Consider the following 22,904-nt stretch of genomic DNA (forward strand, 5'->3'; position numbering starts at 1 on the left):
GTATTATCTCTCTCTTATACCCTGTGGCATATATATATATATATATATTTTTTTTTTTTAAAGATTTTATTTTATTTATTTGACAGAGATCACAAATAGTCAGAGAGACGGGGGCAGGGTGGGGGGGTTGTGGAGCAGGCTCCCTGCTGAGCAGAGAGCCCAGTGTGGGGCTCCATCCCAGGACGCTGAGATCATGACCTGATCCGAAGGCAGAGGCTTAACCCTATGAGCAATGAGGCGCCCCTACTCTGTGGTTTATAAAGCACTTTCATATATGCTGAGGTCTTAGGAAATTAATAAATGTTTACCTTATAATTGGAGTTAGACACTTGGGAGTTGAGAAATTGAGATGATAATGCCAATTTCACTACTGATAAAACTGTTAGGAAGAGGACTTTTTCATCCCAGACTAGGGTATATATATCAATCCAGTCAGAGCAGTTGTAGGCTTCTTAGCTTTCTACAGTTGTAGGCCTCTTAGCAACTGGTACAAACCATCTAAAATGTCTGCTTTGGGTCACCTGGGTGGCTCATTTGGTTGAGCAGCTGCTCAGGTCATGATCGTAGGGTCCTGGGATGGAGCCCCAAGTCAAGGCTCTCAGCAAGAGCCTGCCTCTCCTTATCCCTGCCACTCCCTTTGCTTGTACTCTCTCTCTTTCTGTCAAATAAGTAAATAAAATATTTTTTTAAAAGTTTAAATAAAATGTATGCTTTGTGCATGTAGGCAGTTGCAGAAGAGGGAGGAAAGAAGATTGGGCTAATCATGCCTAAGCCCTGGTTCCAAATCCACTGTAGTTAAGTCATTTTTCCTCTCTAGTGAGTATTAATCTAATGGAGTTTCCTATTAATAAGAGTACTACATTATCCTATTTGATCTTGAAAACAACTCTGTTATTAATAAAATAGAAATGATTATTTTCATTTTTTATGTAATAGAATAGGGACAAAACTGTTGAGAGTAGGAAATGGTAGATAAGAGAAAATCTGATTTTTTTGTTGTTCATTGTTTTGAGCTGATAGCTCCCATAAAATATAGGAAAGAGGGGCGCCTGGGTGGCTTGTTGGGTTAAAACCTCTGCATTCGGCTCAGGTCATGATCCCAGGGTTCTGGGTTCGAGCCCCACATCGGGCTCTCTGCTCTTCAGGGAGCCTGCTTCCTCCTCTCTCTCTCTCTGCCTGCCTCTCTGCCTACTTGTGATCTCTGTCTGTCAAATAAATAAATAAAATCTTAAAAAAATATATATATAGGAAAGAATTAATTTTTATCAACTTTAACATAATAGTGGATATACATTTTAAGTTGTATAGCTTAAAATTAAGGTTCAGTATATAGGCATTTAGTTATCTTAAATTCGCATACAGTTAGGTTCATGCTTTCCCATAATAGTTTTCTTTTTTCTTTTATAATAGTTTACTGAGATATAATTTGCATACCATGCAGTTGAGCCTTTTAACATGTACAGTTTTATCATATTCACAAAGTTGTATGACTGTGACCATTATCTAATTTTAGAACATTTTTACTGTCACCAAAAAAAGAAATCCTGTACCTCTTAGCAGTCACTGTTCATTCCCCTGTTATCCCAGACCCTGGAAACCACTATTCTACTTTCTACTGGATTCTGCTGGATTTGCCTACTCTGGACATTTCCAATAGGGACCCTGAGTGACTTAGTTGGTTGAGCGGCCACCTTCGGCTCAGGTCATGATCTCAGGGTCCTGGGCTCCCTGCTTAGCAGGAATTCTGCTTCTCCCTCTCCCTCTGCTCCTCCCTCCCTCTCTCCCTCTTTCCTCCCCATCTGCTATTTCCTTTGTCTCTCCCTCTCTAAATGTGTGTGTGTGTGTGTGTGTGTATAATGAAGAAGTGGCAAGATTTGAAGGTAGTAGAGCTAGGCAAGATTTGTTTTATAGGAACTTGTGTGTTGAGCTAAAGAATTTAATATTTTAACCTGTCCACTTTAGGAAGCCTGAGGCCTACACTTAGACTTTAGAGGGGGGAATATGAGGGAAGAGAAAAAGTAAACATAAAAATAATACACAGTGAAAGGGCCCCAAAAATCCTTTTATTTAAAAAATTTTACAAAAGAGGGGCGCCTGGGTGGCTCAGTGGGTTAAAGCCTCTGCCTTCGGCTCAGGTCATGGTCCCAGGGTCCTGGGATCGAGCCCCGCATCAGGCTTTCTGCTCTGCAGGGAGCCTGCTTCCTCTTCTCTCTTTCTCTCTGCCTGCCTCTCTGCCTACTCGTGATCTCTGTCTGTCAAATAAATAAATAAAATCTTAAAAAAAAAAATTACAAAAGAATTTCCATTATGGGTTCCTGGTTTATGTTTATTTCCATGAATACAACCTTTTTGATAGGTTTAAGCAAATGGAATAGAAAGAGAGGTGAAAAGGAAATAGGTTAGTAAGAAGGGTTAGAATTGGAATGGGAGGTAGAGGGAAACAGGAAGATGAGAGGGAGGTAGAAGAGGAATAGGGGCCAAAAGGTGATAGAGGTGGAAGGGAGGAGAGGAAGCAGACATTTGATCTTCCAGCTAGAGACACTCAGTGGAAAGAAGGCCTATTGCCAGAATTCATGTTGTGCTTTGTGACATTGAAAAAGAAGGTCTGCTTTTACTTGCTCATTTAACAATGACCATTAGATCCACTACCTGTTTTTTTTTGTTTGTTTGTTTTTAAGGGGATAGAAGAATTATCCCCTTTTATTTTCTTGACCTATTTCTATTTCTCTAGACAATACAGGTATACATGGTTTTTGTTTTTTTTTTATATTGCATGTATTATGTGGTGATACTATATCAAATTAAGAATATCAATTTCCGTACTTTTTTTAGTATCTTTCCACCTATGCTAATTTTTAAAATATAACAAAATTAATTAGGCTTTCTTCACAATAATATATATTGGATTAAATCTGACTGAATTTCGTAAGTTTCTACTTCCCTTCTTTCTCTGTATCCCACAACTTTAGGAAAAGGATAATATCATTGAGTAAACTTTCCTTCTCTTCAGAGATATTATTAAAAAGATTTACTAATTCTTTTGGCATGTTGAAATATTTGCTTTTATTTTTCCGTATTCATATATTCATTAATTTTTTTCAGCTTTATTTTGAGGCTACTCTTTGAAAAGCAGAAGCACATTGTTTTTATAGTACCAGAGAACTGGCTGCTATTTTTTTTTTTTTAATTGGCTGATTTTTTTGTGTTATAATTTTTTAAGCAGTACTGATCACTTTCAAGAGCTGGCTTAGTAATTACTTAAAGATAAAATAAAATAGTTAATGCTTAAATAATACTGACTTTGGTTCTGTTTAGTATGGTGTTGGGGCTGTTAGGTAACCATTAAACTTTTTAGTAGAAAAGACCTTCTAAGGTCAAAGGTTGAAAGTTAAATTATCTTGAACAGTGACAGATGACAGACTAGTTCTTTGTGTAATGTAAATACAAATATATAGAAGATATATACATCATGTATCCTCCAAGGAGCCTCATTTGGCCATCATATGCCCATAATACATAAAAGGAAAAAATGAGATAGGAAAAAATAAAAGCTTTGATAAGCATCAGTGGAGTGGAATTTCCACATAGTACTTGAAAATGGGGGGAAAGGTTGTATACTTTCCATTCATTTCGTTAATACAATATAGCCATATAATTTTCATCTCTTATTGTTTTCTAATCAAAATAATATTTACTGGGGTACCTGGCTGGCTCAGTGAGTGGAACATGGCAACTCTTGATCTTGGGGTTGTGAGTTCAAGCCCCATGTTGAATGTAGAGATTACTTTAAAAAAATCTTTCCAAAAATTTTTACTATGTTTTTCTTGAATGTCCTTTAAAAACAACTCTTGAGTTCCACTCTTACTCTAAAAAGCTATAAATAAATTCAGTTAATTCTTCATTTACAGAGGGCATATAATTGCCAGTATTTGACCAGTAACGGTTTCTAACCAGTATATATGGATATAACTTCACAATTTCTTTTAAACTCTTAGATATTGCTGAAAGTGTCATTTGCCATTTAAATATTTAATAAGCACAGGATACTTACTTGTTTGTACCAGTATGTGAGGCTAAATGATGCTGCAGTAACACCAACAACAAAAAACTCAGTGGCACTCAACAACAGTTCTGTTTCTCTCTCACTTTATGATAATACTGGCTATGGTTTGGAAGCAGGGCCATTCTCTTCACTCTAGGATCCAGGCTGAAGAAGCTGCCCTTATCTACATTTTTCTCCCTCTCCTTCTGCTCCTCCCTCCCTCTCTCTGACATTTTCGTAGTAGAAGGGAAAAAGGAAAAAGTGGAACCATGTAAGGTTATAAAAGCTCTTCCTTGGAACTGGCATATTATTTCAGTTCGCATTTCATTATACAAACAAGTCACATGGCCAGTCCTGACCTGAGTGGCACAGGAATTATAGCCTTTCCACAAGGAAGGGCAGTGAATAGTATGATATTATTAAAAGGATAAAATTAACTATTAAAATATGTAAGTGTCTACAGAGAAAAAAGTTAAACTTTTCCTAAAGTGTAGTGGACTCTAATTAATTTAGAAGATGGTGAGTTATACAAGGCCAAATTTAGTTTACCTTTGCAGTGCTTATGTTGTGAGGGTTTACTAAAACAACAGATAGTGTAATAATCTATGTGAAAGAGCTTAACCTCCTGGGGAACAGTTTTTTTGGATACTTAAAAGGTATTTATTTGCATATGCCAGCATCTCAGAGTATTTTGGTGGAAAACTAGTCCTTAAGTGTCAATAAGGAAGAATTTTTTTTTGTTTTTTAAGATTTTGTTTATTTGAGAGAGAGAGAGGGATTGAGAGAACGAGTGGAGGGGCAGAATGAGAAGCAGACTCGCCACAGAGCAGGGAGCCCAATGTGGGACTTGATCCCTGGACCTTAGGATCACAGCCTGACCTGAAGGCAGATGCTCACCCAGGCACTTGAAGGGAAGAATGTTTTTGGAGTCAAATATATTGGGGAACCTATATACTATGTTCATTATTGGATATTTATAGTGTTTATCAGAATATTAAATACTTGGAGAAATCCTTTTGTTCAGTTAGCTTTGCTTTAACCCAGTATTTTCCTAGATTTACTTAACTTAGGAAACTGTTTCGCTAATTAATACCTATTAAATTTTCTTAAGGAAATCCTGGCATGTGAAAGTTGGTAGGCTAATTGTACTTTATTCATTAGATCTGTGCCCTCAGTACTTTACAATTCTTTTGTTTATTTTAGTAGTGGTTACTTAGTCTTTATGCACTAGTTTTTCAATTGTTTTATTTTTTAACCTCAGATTATCCTAGATCAGGGAGATCCTCTGGTAGAAAAAACTATTCTGAATTGGATTCAGTCAGTTTCTAGGTGTTCTTTTGGTGTGGGGCCTGAGTCCTGGGTGTAGATCCTTAAAGAAGCCCTAAGTACCACCTAGAGGCAGATACTGCCTCAGAAGGCTTGTAATGGCAAAAACATAGCTGACATTTTTGAGGTTAGGATTGTGGGAAAAGCTTGTTTTAAATAGAATTTTTAAAAAATATAGAGACAAAAAAATATAAAAATATTAAGACTAAGTGCACATCTTAAAACTTGTTTGTTATTCACATAACGATAAAACAAAGATGACATATAAAACCTCATCTTAGGCATTAGTCCATCCCTACAAAGTCTTATCAGAGTTATTAAAACTTAATATGGATTTTCCTGGTTTTTTTCTGTGAAAGTTAAGTTGCAAAGTAAAGGAAGTTAAATTCAAGGGTCAACAAAGACAATTTCTAGAACTGATTTTAGAAAAGAAATAAGTGTTGGTGGTTCTTTTTATGGAATGCTTATGTGTACCCACAGCTCAGCCAGCAGGAGTGCCAGAAATCTTAAAGAAAAGCTTGCATAGCTGTTCAGTGAAAGGAGAGGAAGAAGTATTTTTAATTGGCAAGAACTTTCTGAAAGGAACTAAAGTTATTTTCCAAGAAAATGTTTCTGGTAAGTAGGCATAACACTAGTATGAAGATTGTTGCACGTTCTGCTTTATTTTAAAGATATAATAATAGCTACAAAATTAAAAAAGTTTAAAATTTTTAATAAATTACTGCTTTTATTTCAATCAGATGAAAACTCTTGGAAGTCAGAAGCTGAAATTGACATGGAATTATTTCATCAGGTATTATTTAAGCCTTTTTGTCATTTAATTATTTACTCTCTGAGAAATTCAGTTTTGTTCTGAAATTTTCCCGAATCAAACAGATTAAATTTCTTCTTTATGTGGGATTCATATAAATCATTTAACATTCTTTCTTGAATTTCTGTAGCTGAAAATTCTACTAATGCTAGAAATAAATGACAGTTCTCTATTTTTTAAAAAGTTTGAAGCATTAGTAAATAATTGTTAATAAATGAAACATTTATTTCCTAATATTTGTTTTTTCTGAGGATTTGGATTATCCTAGCCTAATATTTAGTTTATCAAAGGGAAACTTATTTATGTCAGGGATTTTATGTTTGTTAGTTACCTTTTCACAGAGGCATTGTTTGTTAAATTTACAACAAAAGAGTCTGTATTGTAGGACCTCACCATGTATTGTTTTCAAAATGAGGAGAAAAAAGTGCTTGAAAACAAGGATAAAAAACTGATTGAAGAATTAGAATGTAGAACAAATAGGACCAAACTTACAGAAATTGAGACTCGCAGAAAAGGACAAATTTTTTAACAAATCAGATAGAACTCATAATGCAGAAGAGTAGCGTATATAGGTGTGGATCACAGACAGAGAACAGCAGAGCAGGAATAAACTAATGTGTAAAGTACCTAAAGCCTAAAATGTACCGTAAAATGTTGATAGGAGTAGAAAAGAGCACATGAAAACCAAGTAGAGAGATGGAAGAGGCAAAAATTAGAGACTGGCCAATTTATCAAAACAGATTGATCTTTAATTTTTAAATTTTTTATTCCATTGTATTTTTTTAAAAATAAATTTTAAAATATGTATCCAGTAAAATACATTACCATACTCAAAGCTAAGGGCACAGTGTTCCCTCATTTCAGATACTAACCAGCCACAAGTTCTTCTGACCACTCTCATTTTAGAACAGTTGGCTTCAAACTTAGGGTTTCCCACTCCCCACTTAGATTTGCTAGAATAATTCACGGTACACAGGAAACACTATATTTAATTTCAGCTTTATTATAGCAAAAGGACACTAATCAGAACCAGCCAAAGGGAAAGACACATAGAGCAAGGTCTGGGAAGGTCCCAAAGGTGAAGCTTTTGTTGTCCTCAGGATGCCTTACACACTCAGCACATCCATGTGTGACAATATGCAGAGTATTAACAGTAAGGAAGCTCACCCAAGCCATTGGTGTTTTTATTAGGTTTTTATTAGGGCTCGGTCACATACTGCCCATGCAGCTAATCTTTAGTCTCCAGTTCCACCAGAGGTTGGAACTGATACGACATTGCAAAGTCCCCTTCATAAATCACATTGTTGGACTGTCCAGTGACCAAAGCCCCCTGTCAGAAATACTCCTATCAGGCAGGAGTTTCTAAGGTCTTAGAGATTACCTTTCAGTAGCCAGGGGCAAAAACTAAACTATAGGGTAAAGTTAATTCTTCACAAAATAGTATCCTATTAAAGTGGAGCTTCTTACATACCTAGACAGATGCTATGCAGAAAGTTTTCCTCTGTCTTTATGCTACTACATGCTGTGAAAGGGAGATAATAGGATGTAACAGTCATTCCTTTGTCACATATACTGTTGGGCAATCTCTGTCTTAACTGAAGTTATAGCACTTGCTTTGTCACTAGCAATCTTGGTTACCTCAATAAGACAAGTCACTTTTGTGCCCCAGTTTCCTAATCTATGAATTTTTACTAAATTATTTAAGAGGTTCCCTCTAACTCTGACATTTTATGATTTCTTATATAACTTATTTGAACAAACCATTCTCACTTCCCATGAACCAAGAGTGGCTTCCTTTCAAGGACTCCCAGAGGTTAGGGACAATGTATTATGACTCTTCCGTGTTCCGCATACTATTAAGCACTCAACAGATACTCATGAAAAACTTGCTGGTTCATTTTATTCACTTTGAAGAAAATGAGGACTCGGGTCTGAGGTTCCTTATTCTTTTTGAGGGTACTTCAAACCCTAATTTCAACCAGGCTCTTACATGCCTACAGTTTTGGTCCTGACTGAAGCTTAATTTTTCCATGCAATACTTCTGTGTGTGCCATAAACATGTTTTGTTTTTTGATGAGTTGGTTAAATTAATGTAAACTCCTTTACATGTAATGCTCTGTTACAATTTCTCTTCCTTACCTTATCCTATAGCTAGTTCTAGAGACTGAGAAACTTGCCCTTTGTATAAATTATACAAAATATTGATAAGATAGCCCCAACAAATTATAGTCTTAACTTGCTGTCTCATGTAGAACCTAATGGTAAGAAATCTTTGTTTCTTCTCCTCCTCATCTTCTTCCTCCTCTTCTTCTTCTTCCACATCTTCCTCCTCCTCTTCATCCTCTAACTCTTCCTCTCTCTCTTCCCCTCTCCTTCTTTCCTTCCTTCCTTACCTTTGAGGCATGGGGTAGTTAATATTCTTAAAACACTTTTTTTCAGGGTAGTTATGCCAGCTACAATAGATTAAAGAAGAATAATCATAAAAATAAGACATGGTGGAATGGAAAGGAATTAATGTCCTTATTTGGTGGCTATATCTAGAGGTCCTGGGGTTTTTGCAAGCAAGTATGTATAACAAACTAAAACATAATATGATCTTCCATTAATTCTGTGGTTGTGCTGTTCATTTTTAAATTTTAATTTTTTTCAGCAAGCTGTCTTTTTTTTTTCCTAAGGGACTTTCTGGGATATGTCTTAGAATGGGATCACAGTGAAGATAAAAAGAATTTGATCCAATGGATTATATTAAAGAAAAAAAAAATTAAACATTTAGGGGTGCCTATCTGGCTCAGTTAGTGGAGCATGTGACTCTTGATCTAAGGATTGTGGGTTTGAGCCTCTGTGTGGAGATTACTTAGAAAAATAAAATTTTAAAAAATTAAACATTTAGAGGGAAGGGTACTCAGAAAACAAAAGAAGAGAAAATTGTAGTCAGTAAAGAAATATCAGGCCCATACAGAAAAGCTGAAAGGACCTCTATGATATTAAAACATGACCAGAAGATGGTATAGTAGAAAAGACCATTTAAAGAACCTTGCAAATTGCCATTATGAATAATTGTGATAACTATTCATTTATAACCCCAAAATCAACTCCTCAGACATTAAACTTTTTTATTATTTAAATTTAAAAATTAAAGGGTACCTGACTGGCTCAGAGGGTTTTGTGAATCTTGATCTCAGGGTTGTGAGTTCAAGCTGCATGTTGTGTGTAAAGATTAAGAATGAATAAAACTTTAAAAACAGACTTAAAATTTGAGATTAATGAAGTCTGGGAAAACAATTATTTGTTTAATATCTGACTCTTCTATGCAAAGCCATAATATGTCTCAGGCACATGTATACCAAATGTGGTAGACACAGGGTCATTATATCTATTCCCATTTTAATAATTTCAGATAAATTCTGTAGAAATTGCCTGTAAAATATATACAAAAAGATATGTATCTTAAAGATTAATCTCTAAGAGATCTCTTTCACATATATTTTACATATATTTAGATATATATAGTCTCTATGTGTGTGTGTGTGTGTATATATAAGACTACACACATATTAAGACTGTGTGTGTGTGTGTGTGTATATACAGTCTTAAAGATAAGTTGGTTTTGAAAGAAAGCAGGAGAGTCTCACAGCTTGAAATACAGAGATGATTTAAAGACGGGAACTAGGAGCTAGATATGGTCTTATTAAAAACTAAGAAGTATACAGTTCGATTTAAGAATAACTTGTTTTAGGGCGCCTGGGTGGCTCAGTGGGTTAAGCCGCTGCCTTCGGCTCAGGTCATGATCTCAGGGTCCTGGGATCGAGTGCCGCATCGGGCTCTCTGCTCAGCAGGGAGCCTGCTTCCTCCTCTCTCTCTGCCTGCCTCTCTGCCTACTTGTGTTCTCTGTCAAATAAATAAATAAATAAATCTTTAAAAAAAAAAAAGAATAACTTCTTTTATAAAACATAAAACAGGCATTAGTGTATCAAAAACACAGGTGTGTAGACTGTTGTTTCTCAACCCTTAGTCTTCTGAGTTCTTTCTGTTCTTTAGAGGGAGAGAATAAAAAAATAAGGAGAAACTTAGGAGTTTTGGAGAAGATGGATTTTTTAGTATAAATATGGAAAGACAGTTCTTGAAAGGAATGTCAAAAGAAATCCTCAGAAATTTGGGGAACATCTAGACTAAACAAAGGCTTGAGAATTTAGAGGTTATGTATTTTCAAATGATTTTATTTGGAATTTTGTTTTGTTATGTGTCTTTAATTATATATACGTATATATATCCCCAACTGTAAAATGAATGTGGCAGTGATAAATTATCATTTAGGAGAATGAAAAATATCTAACACCATTGCTTACAAGTTCTAAAAAAGATTATCTGCTGAGAGGAAGAAAATTGTTATTTTGAATCCAAGCAGATTTTTCTAAGAAATTAAAATTGGAATTACTTCTGTTTTTCATAATTTTTTACAAAGATTTTTCTTTCTTTATTTGACAGACAGAGATCACAGGTAGGCAGAGAGGCAGGCAAAGGATGGGGGGGGGGAGGAAGCAGGCTCCCCGCTGTGCAGAGAGACTGATGCAGAACTTGATCCCAGGACCCTGAGATCATGATCTGAGCTGAAGGCAGAGGCTTAACCTACTGAGCCATCCAGGTGCCCCAGGATTGCTTCTGTTTTTACCCTAGAGAACATTGAACCTGCTCCAAGGGCCTCCCAACCCTTTGTATGTTTTATTTGTATAGTGCTGCTAGCTTAATGATAGTTAATTGCTCTTAATTTCTTAAAATAGTATTTAAAAACAACTTATCACTATTCATGATTTAGTTTTTAATTCAAATCACTTATAGGATTTCTAGAATCAGATTGAGGGAGTACAAAGGAATAGTATCAAAATAGGTTCATTTGTTTTTTTAAAGGTTTCAAATTAGGTTTAAGTATGCTCTCCAAAGCAAGTGGAGTAAAAGTTTTTAAATGAAATATGCATCTGACTTTTAGATACTAACTCCATTACTGATTACCAAGAAACAAGATCTTACTCAAAATAATAATTTCAATTACAGAATTTGCCAAATAATTTTAAGACTAGAAAGATACCTCACAAGTCCATCCATTCAGCCATCTCTTTAACTGTTGGTAAGACTGCTTTGTGACATAGTTACAGTGTTTAAACTAAAGAGTAACACTAAGAGTACATGGGATTTTACAACTGTTTATTAGAAGTTGGATCAGTGCAGATACGTTTTTTGATGACCTCAGGTGCATTTGAATATGTACTTTCAGACTTTTGTTCTTCAATATCTATGGATACACACATATATATATGTTTTCTCACCTGTCTTAAAAATGATTTTTTTTTTTTTTTTTTTTTGGAAATGGCTAATTGGGCTTAGGACGCATAATGCCATAAATGAGAAGCTGTTTCTTTATTTGTAATGTGATTATTTCAGAGAGTGTTTTAAGATGGCATAGAAACAAATTAAGCCCACAGAAATGGAAACCTTGACCTTGACCCCACTTGTCATTTGATCTGTCCACGGAGTCCACCTACTCTAGTCTAGCTAAACAGAAAATGTCATCGGGGCGCCTGGGTGGCTCAGTGGGTTGAGCTTCTGCCTTCGGCTCCAATCGTGGTCTCGGGGTCCTGGAATCGAGCCCCACCTCGGGCTCTCTGCTCAGCGGGGAGCCTGCTGCCACCTGCCTTTCTGCCTACTTGTGATCTCTCTCTCTCTCTCTCTCTGTCAAATAAATAAATAATCTTTTTTTTTTTAAATGTCATCAAACTCTTGTCATTTTCATTTGTCAACATTGGTCTCTTGCATATCACATCATCTGTAAGAAAACATAATCACTGCCCCTTAATATTCCTTCCCATTACTGTAATACACTAGGGAAGAAGAGCAAAACTCATATATGGTTCATGGTCTCCTTCAAGAAGATGGAGTCTCCTTGAATGAGTGCTGATGAAGGACTTATGAATGTTATGAGGATTCTTCTGCCACTAATCCAACAAAAAATAACTTTGATTTGCTAGAGTTTGGGTACACTAAACTCTATTTGACTTTTTTTTTTAGATTTTTTAAAAATTTATTTATTTGACAGAGAGAGAGATCACAAATAGGCAGAGAGGCAAGCAGAGAGAGAGGAGGAAGCGGACTCCCCACTGAGCAGAGAGCCCAATGCAGGGCTTGATCCCAGGACCCTGGGATCATGACCTGAGCCAAAGGCAGAGGCTTTAACCCACTGAGCCACCCAAGGGCCCCATCTATTTGACTTTAAATGAGAATTAAAGTGGTTAGGAAGCAGTTGTGAATTGCATTGCAAAGTACATCTCACAATTAACGTTTTACAAAACATATGATAACTGACATTGTGCTTGGTGGACATATTTTTTTCTCAAAATTTATTCATTCTTTTATTCAACAAACATTTGAGTGCATTTGGTGTAAAGTGCTTAATAGTGGATATAGAACAAAGAACAAAACACCCTAGGTTCTTATGGAGCTTAAATTCTTGTGATTGGAGAGAGACAAAAAACAAATAATCACAGTAATTTCAAGTGGTGATAAATTCTATTTTAGAAATAAACAAGATTATGTGACCAGATTGGGAAGGGGTGCTACTTTAAATAGAATGAAAGCCTCTCTGTGGAGGTAAGATTTTGAATAAGACCTGAAAATGGGTAAGGAACTAGCCTTTGAAGAGGTGAAAGAATATTTCAGTGGGAGAAACCAGCAAGTTGTAGTGACTGTGGGGTTTAAAAAAAAAAAAAAAAGAATTTAGTGTGTTAAAAGAATGGACTGAGAAGGTCAGTGTGGTCAGAGTATAACAAGCCTGGGGAGGAATGGAAAAAAGATAAAGTTGACAGGAGAAGCACCTTGTAAGCCATTGTAAAACATTAAAAGCAATTTTAAGGGTAATGTCCTGATGCTTGTGAACCTGAGCTTTAAGTTGCATTTTTTTTTCCCAGTCAGAGTTTTTATACTTTACAGCTAACAAGAAATGTATTTAATTATAATTATTTCAAAATTTTAATTTAAATATTGCTGCTTTTTTTTAACTCTTGGTATTTCCTTTAAATTTAGAATCATCTTATTGTGAAGGTTCCCCCATATCATGACCAACATATAACTTTGCCGGTATCAGTGGGAATATATGTAGTTACCAATGCTGGAAGATCTCATGATGTTCAGCCATTCACTTACACTCCAGACCCAGGTATGTCAAAATAAAAAATTCTGAACTAAAATCAATAATTAATTTCTAGTTCTTTGGAAGCATATGAGTACCAGCGACCCAAAAAGAAAAAGTTGTGTGCTGAGATGAACTGATACTAAGGGCATTATTTCTGAAGAAGATGGCCACCAAATAATGTTTTTACTCTTAGGTGTTTTTTCTGCCTATGCTCTAATAGTAAAAAAGAAAAACTAGGAACGCTTTAAAGAATTATATCTTCAGGGGCGCCTGGGTGGCTCAGCAGGTTAAAGCCTCTGCCTTCGGCTCAGGTCATGGTCCCAGAGTTCTGGGATCGAGCCCCGCATCGGGCTCTCTGCTCAGCGGGGAGCCTGCTTCCTGTTCTCTCTCTCTCTCTCTGCCTGTCTCTCTGCCTACTTGTGATTTCTGTCAAATAAATAAATAAAATCTTTAAAAAAAAAAAAAGAATTATATCTTCAAAATTATATCATGTAGATTACTTCTTACTAAGAATTATCATTCATTAAGTAGCTCTTACATGTGGAAAGTTCAAAGTGACAACATTGGGAAACAATACTTCAGTCTGTGTCTGGCTTATAGGATGTATTTTGGGAGAAGTGAGAGATAAGCTTGGATTGATGAATGAGAAAATCACAAAGAGTTACATGCACGTAATAATTTCTAATTTGGGTAGTCAAAAATATCAAGAGACTGCTGGTTGATGAGTATTTTAAATATAATTTCAAGCATTTAGAAACCAGAGCAATAAGAACAATTGAAACGTTTATAAGTTTAGAAGATCTCTGGGTAAGAAGTATCACAAGAATTTTTTGCCTACATTCATTTAGTTGCCTAGAGAAGGAAAGCCTTTTCCTGGCAAAAGTGGGGAGAACATTTTGGAAAATGAAACTCTTCACAAGTTCCATTGACCTAGGCTTGGTTTCTGCCATGTTTACCATTGGTTCAGTTCATTCCAGTCTCGGTCACACTTCAGAATTAGCAGTTCTTCCATATTTGTAAGCTTATCATTTATGTTATTCCCAAATAGTTTCAGGAGTCAGAGAAGTCCAAAGTGAATAAAGGTGGCAGGGGAAAAAGAGTCCTGGCGAGAGAAAGCGATGGAAACAGTAGCTGGGACAGTTATATCTGGTCTTACTAATTACTTTCTATCACTCACCTCTCCCCTTTTTAAAAAATCATGTCTGAATTTCACAGCATTTGCTTATTCACTATTTTGCTACAAAAGTATGCCACAGTATATAGCATTAATGAAATTAATATTTGTTTCAGAACAAAAGATTAGCAGTAAAATTTTCAGACAGGAAAAGGCAAAGTTTAGAAGTAATAGTTTCAGTAAAAATAGGAAAGAGTAGATACTCAAAGATCAAATATTTGGTTGTTTTCTTTCTAGGAAGGTTTCCAAAGTCCAAGGAAGTTTGGCTTTAAACTAATGGTATTTAAAGCATTTTAGTAACTGCTAATTACTTAAATAGTGGCATTTAATATATTTTGTGATGAGGAGCTTATTCATGTTGGGGGAAAGCTGGCATAATTGATACAGAAAAACATTTTTCCTAATGAGCTTCTCTATCATCTGTGTGGAAGGGAAGAGGGAAGTTTATATGTGTGGTCGAGGAATAGCCTTAAAGATTTTACAGTCCTGAGAATACTGAGGTTTTATGGCTATTTGTTTGTTTTTATTAATCAATTATGAAGAACATCAGGACTTAGTATTAGCACTAAGAATCCTCATTTATTAGTAATACATGCTGATGATTAGAAATCCCCCGTTGAAAATTGTCAGATTAAACAACTTTTAAGTCTTCTGCTTTACAACATATACTAATTGGCTATCTTTGGCCACATTTTAAGTTTTTCCTTTCATATTTTATATTCACTATAACATTTGGTATCAGAAGCTCTTAAATAAATACATAGTATGCAAGCTTTGTAATAAGACCTTATGCTTCAGTTTCTGCCTTTATGTTATAGCTAATTAAAGAATCTTCCTATAATTTCACTTTTTTGTGTTTTATAAAACATAATCATTTCAGGTATACATGATAGAGAATATGATTTTGGGAAAACGTGGTTATAGAAAATTTGCACTATCTCATTATGATAAACTAATTGCTGTTGTGATTCATCTGGGACTATAGTTAAACATTTGAATATTCAGTTGTATAGAATTATAACAGCAAAAACTAGGCTTACCCTAATATGCACAAGTCAGTGTAGAAATGGCAACCATAATACTATTTGTCTCAATATTTAAAAGTTATGATTTGACTAAGATACTTTCATATCAACCTGGAAGGCAAGATTTGAATTTAGGATTATCAGAATGCTTGGGAGTTCTAGGCCAAATATGGCAACATGAAGAAAAAGGATTCCCCAGCCTGCCAGTCTTCTTTCCACCCCCCTTTTTTTTTTTTTAATTTTTGTTAAAGATTTTTATTTATTTGTCAGATAGAGAGAGAGTGCACAAGCAGGGGGAGCCGAGGACAGAGTGAGAGCCAGGCTCCCCTCTGAGCAAGGAGCCTGATGTGGGACTCTGTCTCAGGACCCTGGGATCATGACTGGAGCCGAAGGCAGATGCCCAACCAGCTAAGCCACCCAGGCGCACATCTTTTTTTTTTTTTTTTTTTTTTTTTTAATTTTGTTTTTTTGAGTGTGAGAGAATGAGAGGAGGGAGGGTCGGTTAGAGGGAGAATCAGAGCCTGATACGGCCGGCACTTGACACTCGGACTCCAGGATCATGACCTGAGCCAAAGGCAGTCTCCCAACCGACTGAGCCACCCAGGTGCCCTCTTCTTTTCCCTTTCTTAGCTTCATTCTATCCCTAGGGTGCCTTTGTGCACCAACCAGTGTTTCCAAGCTCTGTTCACTCTATAGGCCCAAGACTATACACATAGGCTAAAATAGTTATGCAGAAAATTTGGGGATATGGGGTACTTGGTATGTGGTCTAAAAGTAGGATTAGGGCAGTGGTTCAAGTGAACATAAACTGGCTCTGCACACACTGTCAGACATGAGCCTCTCTAAAGCCCTCTGAGTCTAGTACTCCAAAAAAACACATTGCATGTGCATGTTCTCAAGCATTTAGATACTTTAGAGGGTCGTAAAACTTTCTTTCATTGCTAGTCACCAAAGCTTTTACTTCCGTCTGTTAAGACACACAAATCACATTAGCTGTTTTTTGTAGTGACTCAGCAGTGGTGATTTCTATAAGAAATGAGGGAGCCATCAAAAGAAATGAAATCTTGCCATTTGCGACAACATGGATGGAACTAGAGCGTATCATGCTTAGCGAAATAAGTCAAGCAGAGAAAGACAACTATCATATGATCTCCCTGATATGAGGAAGTGGTGATGCAACATGGGGGCTTAAGTGGGTAGGAGAAGAATAAATGAAACAAGATGGGATTGGGAGGGAGACAAACCATAAGTGACTCTTAATCTCACAAAACAAACTGAGGGTTGCTGGGGGGAGGGGGTTTGGGAGAAGGGGGTGGGATTATGGACATTGGGGAGGGTATGTGCTTTGCTGAGTGCTGTGAAGTGTGTAAACCTGGTGATTCACAGACCTGTACCCCTGGGGACAAAAATATATGTTTATAAAAAATTTTTTAAAAAATTTAAAAAAAAAAAAGAAATGAGGGATGTAAAATTTATGCTTTTTGTTGTTGTTGCTGTGACCAACAACTGACTAAAACTTGATTTTAAAAGTGAAAATTTGAAGTGTTTTCAAAGATTAGTTTCTGTTTTAAAATCTGTAATTGTTGGGGCACCTAGGTGGCTCAGTTGGTTAACTGTCCAACTCTTGATTTCATCTCTGTTTATGATCTCAGGGTCATGGGATCAAGCCGGAGTCAGGCTCCACACTAGGCATGGAGCCTGCTTGAGATTCTCTCTCTCCCTCTGCCCCTCCCACCCCGCTCACACATGCACTTTCTCTAAATACATACATACATACATAAAATTTGTAATTGCTAGAATTAATGTTATGGTTTAAAATTGTGGGGGCGCCTGGGTGGCTCAGAGGGTTAAGTAAGCCTCTGCCTTCAGATCAGGTCATAATCTCAGGGTTCTGGGATCAAGCCCCACGTTAGGCTCTCTATTCGACAGGGAGCACCTGCTTCCCCCTCTCTGTCTGCCTCTCTACCTTCTTGAGATCTCTCTCTCTGTCAAATTAAAAAAAAAACCTTAATAAAAAAATAATAATAAATAAAATTGTCTGTGGATTTCTTTTCCATTCAATTCTCTGTATGTCGTTTGTTGGACCGCCTGTGTAGCACACTAAGATAAGTTATTTAACTTCATTCTTAGATGTGCACATTTTGTCTTTTTATTCATAATTAATTAGCTCTTTATAGTCTCTTTATAAATATCATTTCACATTGTCATGTCGAAAATAAGAAATTAGAAAATAAGGTGGGGCTCCTGGCTGGTATAGTCAATAGCACATACCACACTTGATCTCAGGGTTATTAGTTCAAGGCCCACATTGGGTATACAGTTTACTTAAAAATAAGTCAATAAAAGTAAAAATTTAAAAGAAATTGAAAGTAAGGTGACTCATTTCCCATTCTGAATAAGTTAGGGAATATAAAATAAATACATTGAAAAATAGAAATTAAAATACTTTTTAAAAATTACTGTATAAGCATTTTAAGCAAAAACTTGGAATTTATTTAACTTTATCATTTCAGAACTAAACCCTATTCTTAGGCCCATTAAATTTTAAGTTGCCATAATAGCTGTAGTTGATATGACTAGATGTAATAGTCCAGCGATTCTCCATTAATAATATACAAAGATTATTTTTTCCAAGGCTTCACAAAAGGAATAATTGTAATGTTACATATTCTCTATGTTCATCAGCTTTTTTCAAATTTAGTTCAGTTAGTTGACATGTTTCTCAATCAGTTTTTTAAAGTGAATTATGTAGATGAATGGTGAATTTTTGTTATCTGGTATTACACTATATTTGATAATTTTTGAAAGTTTCGTGTCAGGGCACCTGGGTGGATCAGTGGGTTAAAGCCTCTGCCTTCGGCTCAGGTCATGATCTCAGGGTCCTGGGATCAAGCCCTGCTTTGGGCTCTCTGCTCATTGGGGAACCTGCTTCCCCCTCTCTCTCTCTCTGCCTGCCTCTCTGCCTACTTGTGATTGCTCTGTCAAATAAATAAGTTAATTAATACATAAAAGTTTTGTGTCAGTTTCGGGGTGCCTGGGTGGCTCATTCAATTAAACAAGCATCCGACTCTTGATCTCAGCTCAGGTCTTGATCTCAGGGTCATGAGTTAAAGCCTAGCATTGGGCTCCATGCTGGCATGTAGCCTACAAAGAAAAACAAAAGTTTCATAACAGTATTCTACTAATCACATATCAACATGAATACTGTTATAAGAAGAATTTTTTTTAAGTTGCTGTTGCTTTTGTTTTCATAAGTGAGCATGTGCTACTGCCCATTTGGTTGCTGAATTTTAGGGCATAGATTGGTGGTTATAAGAACTCGTTTCTTGGGGGTGCCTGGGTGGCTCAGTCGTTAAGTGTCTACCTTTGGCTCAGGTCATGATTCCAGGATTCTGGGATTGAGCCCCACATTGGGCTCTTTGCTCAGCGGGGAGTCTGCTTTTCCCTCTGCCTGCTGCTCCCCAGCTTGTGTGAACCCCCCCCACCCCCATCTGACAAATAAAATCTGAAAAACAACAAAACAAACTAAAAAAATGACTCATTTCTGCTTAGATTTTCTGTTAAAAAAATAATAATGTTTTATGGGAAGTATTTCAATTAAAGATTTTTAAGATACATATTTTTTAAGAAAAGCTTAAATAAATACATCAATCTTTTTGTTTTGTTTTGCTTTATTAGCAACAGCTGGTGCTTTGAATGTAAATGTGAAGAAAGAAATATCGAGTCCTTCAAGACCTTGCTCTTTTGAAGAGGCCATGAAAGGTACCAACTCGTTTCTTTCCAAAAATGCTATTTTGTCTAGCAACTCTTACCATTATGTTTTCTTTTGTGTACTGGGAACACTTAGGGTGTCTTCTGTATCACAAAATAAATATTAGTTTAACTTTACTGAATGCAGAAACTTGTTTCCCAACTTGTATTTCCCCTTTATTCACCATATGAACAAACTGTTTTAAAGTATATGTTGGAGTAGAGGAGGTTTTTTTGTTTTGTTTTTTATTCCCCAATGTTAAAAACGTTAAAATATAAAATAAAATAATTTATGTAAAATAGAGTCTATAAAGCTTCTTGCTACCAAAATTAGTACTTGACATTGAAATTTTGAAATTGAAGAGACCAAAATTTGAACTGTTTTGAAAGAATTCAGTATTTGCAAAGTTTCTTTACTTTTTTTAGTTAATATTCTTCCTTCTGACATCTTTATTTACTCCCTTCCAGTCCCAAGAAACAATGAAGATATCTTCAGGATGTTTTAATGTAAAAGAGATTAGGTCTGTCTTTCTTCTTCCCTTTCTCCATCCCTTCCTTCCTCTCTCCCTTCTTCTCTTTTTCTCTCTCGTCCTCTCTTTTCTTTTCTTTTTTTTTCCAGCATGCAAACCACACTGTACCCAGCCTATGATACCTCAGGTGGCAGAGGAGCCAGAAGGGATTAAATTTTTTTCTTAAGAGATTTCTAACACAACTAGATACTCACCGGTGATGCTTTTTTGCCATTACATATGAAGATGTCAATTACATATTGGCCGTTGATTTATTACAATTCTAGGCATTATTTATCTTTTACTGCCATGAAATTCATGGGTTAAATCAAATTAAATTTTAAAATTAAAAATACTTAATCAAATACAATGGATCTTTTTATATTGTCAGTAGTAAAATTCAGCATTTGTATATATACCATGTTCAGTATAGCTTATCATTTTAATTTCTGACCATGAACACTTCCAGAGTAGATTGGTGAGGAATTATGCAGTAGTAAGTAAACTGCAAAATGTATCTGATTCAACTACAGGAAAATTTACAAATCTGTATAATGGATAACCATAGCTTGCATTTATCGAATGTATTTTAAAGTGCTAGGCAATATGCCGTACTCTTTACTGGAACTGTCTCATTTAATCTTCCAAATTCTATGAGGTAGGTAATTTATTATTCTCATTTCACAGATGAAGAAACCAAAGTTCCAGAGAGGTTAAATAATTTGCCCAAGGTGACTTACCTAGTGTTAAAAATGGATAGGTTGAGCTCTTGTGCATAAGGTAACACATCTAAGCAAAAATAATTTAAGCCATGTTTATTAGATGAATAAATCTATAATTAATGAATCATTAAAGAAAGTTAAGGATATTTGTGGTCTTTTTTTTTTTTTTTTTTTACCAACTTCATCATCCCTGCTTTTCTCCAATTTTTTTTTCTCCAAAAAAAATTTTTTTTCAAAGATTTTGTTTATTTATTTGACAGAGATTACAAGTAGACAGAGAGGCAGAGAGAGAGGAGGAAGCAGGCTCCTCGCTGAGCAGAGAGCCCAATGTGGGGCTCGATCCCAGGACCCTGGGACCATGACCAGAGCTGAAGGCAGAGGCTTTAACACACTGAGCCACCCAGGCGCCCCTCCAAAAATTTTTGATGGTACTTACATAGAGTATCAGACTGAAGGGTCACTAATCTAATCCAATGTGAAATTTCTTATACAAGATAATGAGTTGAAGGTTGGAAGGGGTTTTTATTTATTTATTTTAAAGATTTTATATTTTTATTTGAGAGAGAAAGAGAGAATGAGAGAGAGCACGAGAGGAGAGAGGTCAGCAGGAGAAGCAAACTCCCCACAGAGCGGGGAGCCCAATGCAGGACTCGATCCCAGGACTCCAGGATCATGACCTGTGCTGAAGGCAGTAGCTCAACCAACTGAGCCACCCAGGTGCCCTGGTTGGAAGGTTTTAAATGTCCTGTTTAATTTTCAGTAATAAATGATTTAGTCATTTGGTCAAAATCTTAAAAGGCTAAAAAAATGGATAAACACACAAGTAAAAAAAAAAATTTTTTTTTAAGTTAAAGAGAAAGAAACACACACGTTATTTTTCACAATTCAAACCTTATTTGACAGTTTTATCAATTAAAATCATGATTAATTTTTTGAAGATAAAAAATTAAATTAAAAAAATTAAATTGAGTACTAAATATTGGTTTAAATTTTTTTTTTAATATTTTATTTATTTATTTGAGAGAGAGACAGTGAGAGAGAGCATGAGCGAGGAGAAGGTCAGAGAGAGAAGCAGACTTCCCATGGAGCTGGGAGCCCGATGCGGGACTCGATCCTGGGAATCCAGGATCATGACCTGAGCCGAAGGCAGTCGTCCATCCAAATGAGCCACCCAGGCGTCCCACATTGGTTTAAATTTTTCACTTGTCATTTAACTTATAGTAAAGACTGTTCTAAGTTTCAAAGATTATTTGGCATGAATGGAAGTGAACACTATTTGAAAGTTGTTTGGCGGTGCCTGGGTGGCTCAGTTGGTTAAGCAACTGCCTTCAGCTCAGGTCATGATCCTGGAGCCCTGGGATTGAGTCCCACATCAGGCTCCCAGCTCCATGGGGAGTCTGCTTCTCTCTCTGACCTCTCCCTTTTCATGCTCTCTCTCTCTCTCTCAAATAAATAAATAAAATCTTGAAAAATAAGTAAATAAATAAAAATAAAAGTTGTTTGGCATAAACTATCAGTACCATTATTCTTCACAAATTCAGTTTGCTATTTGTTTTTTTTTTTTTTTTAAGATTTTTATTATTTATTTGACAGACAGAGATCACAAGTAGGCAGAGAGGCAGGCAGAGAGAGAGAGAGAGAGGAGGAAGCAGGCTGCCTGCTGAGCAGAGAGCCCGATACGGGACTCAATCCCAGGACCCTGAGATCATGACCTGAGCCGAAGGCAGCAGCTTAACCCACTGAGCCACCCAGGCGCCCCAGTTTGCTATTTGGATGATTAAATATGTCTATCTTATTTACCTTGTAGATTTTCTGAATTTGCTTAAAAGTTCTTCCCTAGCCCTTACATAATACACAGACTTCACATGTTTGGGGTTTTTTCCCCTCCTTCACTAAAATGTAATTTCCAGGCAGTAGTACTTTATCCATCTTAATCATCACTGGAACCTGAAACGGTGCCTGATACTTTGTAAAGGATCATAAATATATAATGAGAATGTAGGAAGGAAAGATAGGATGAACTCTCTCAAGCCATTTAATATTGTTTACACATCCATTAAAGATATAGTTGTGGGTTCTGGGACATAATAGTATAGATTTATTTTTCCCTGTCCCTCCCGTCTAAATCTACCAAATTACCTGGGAAATAATTGAGCAATAATAAAAGCACTTTGAAATATAGAGAGAAGAAAGTGGACTGGCTAGGGACCATAGAACTTGAAGATTGACACCAAGTGAGTTTCCTGGGTTTTCTTTAATCTACCTTTTTTCTGAATTGGGCACCAGAGAAGTCTGCGGCCCAGAACTGGCAACAGGCACAGAGAAGAAGAATAAATCAATAAATAAGCATGAATAGCCTGCTGTT

At 36.1% G+C, this 22,904-nt stretch overlaps 1 protein-coding gene across 6 annotated transcripts in view; it reads left to right on the forward strand.

Annotated features, from left to right (window-relative positions):
* NFAT5 (nuclear factor of activated T cells 5) overlaps positions 1–22,904 on the forward strand; it is a 114,544-nt gene that overhangs the window by 76,400 nt on the left and 15,240 nt on the right. For all 6 annotated transcript variants that reach the window (XM_032326476.1, XM_032326477.1, XM_032326480.1 and 3 more), the window contains 4 exons: positions 5,849–5,983; positions 6,109–6,161; positions 13,251–13,383; positions 19,237–19,320. In XM_032326476.1, the coding sequence (XP_032182367.1) occupies positions 5,849–5,983; positions 6,109–6,161; positions 13,251–13,383; positions 19,237–19,320 (405 nt within the window). The remainder of the gene's footprint in view (positions 1–5,848; positions 5,984–6,108; positions 6,162–13,250; positions 13,384–19,236; positions 19,321–22,904) is intronic.

This window comes from Mustela erminea, chromosome 19 (genome assembly GCF_009829155.1).
Source record: "Mustela erminea isolate mMusErm1 chromosome 19, mMusErm1.Pri, whole genome shotgun sequence".
Classification (NCBI taxonomy): Eukaryota; Metazoa; Chordata; class Mammalia; order Carnivora; family Mustelidae; genus Mustela; species Mustela erminea.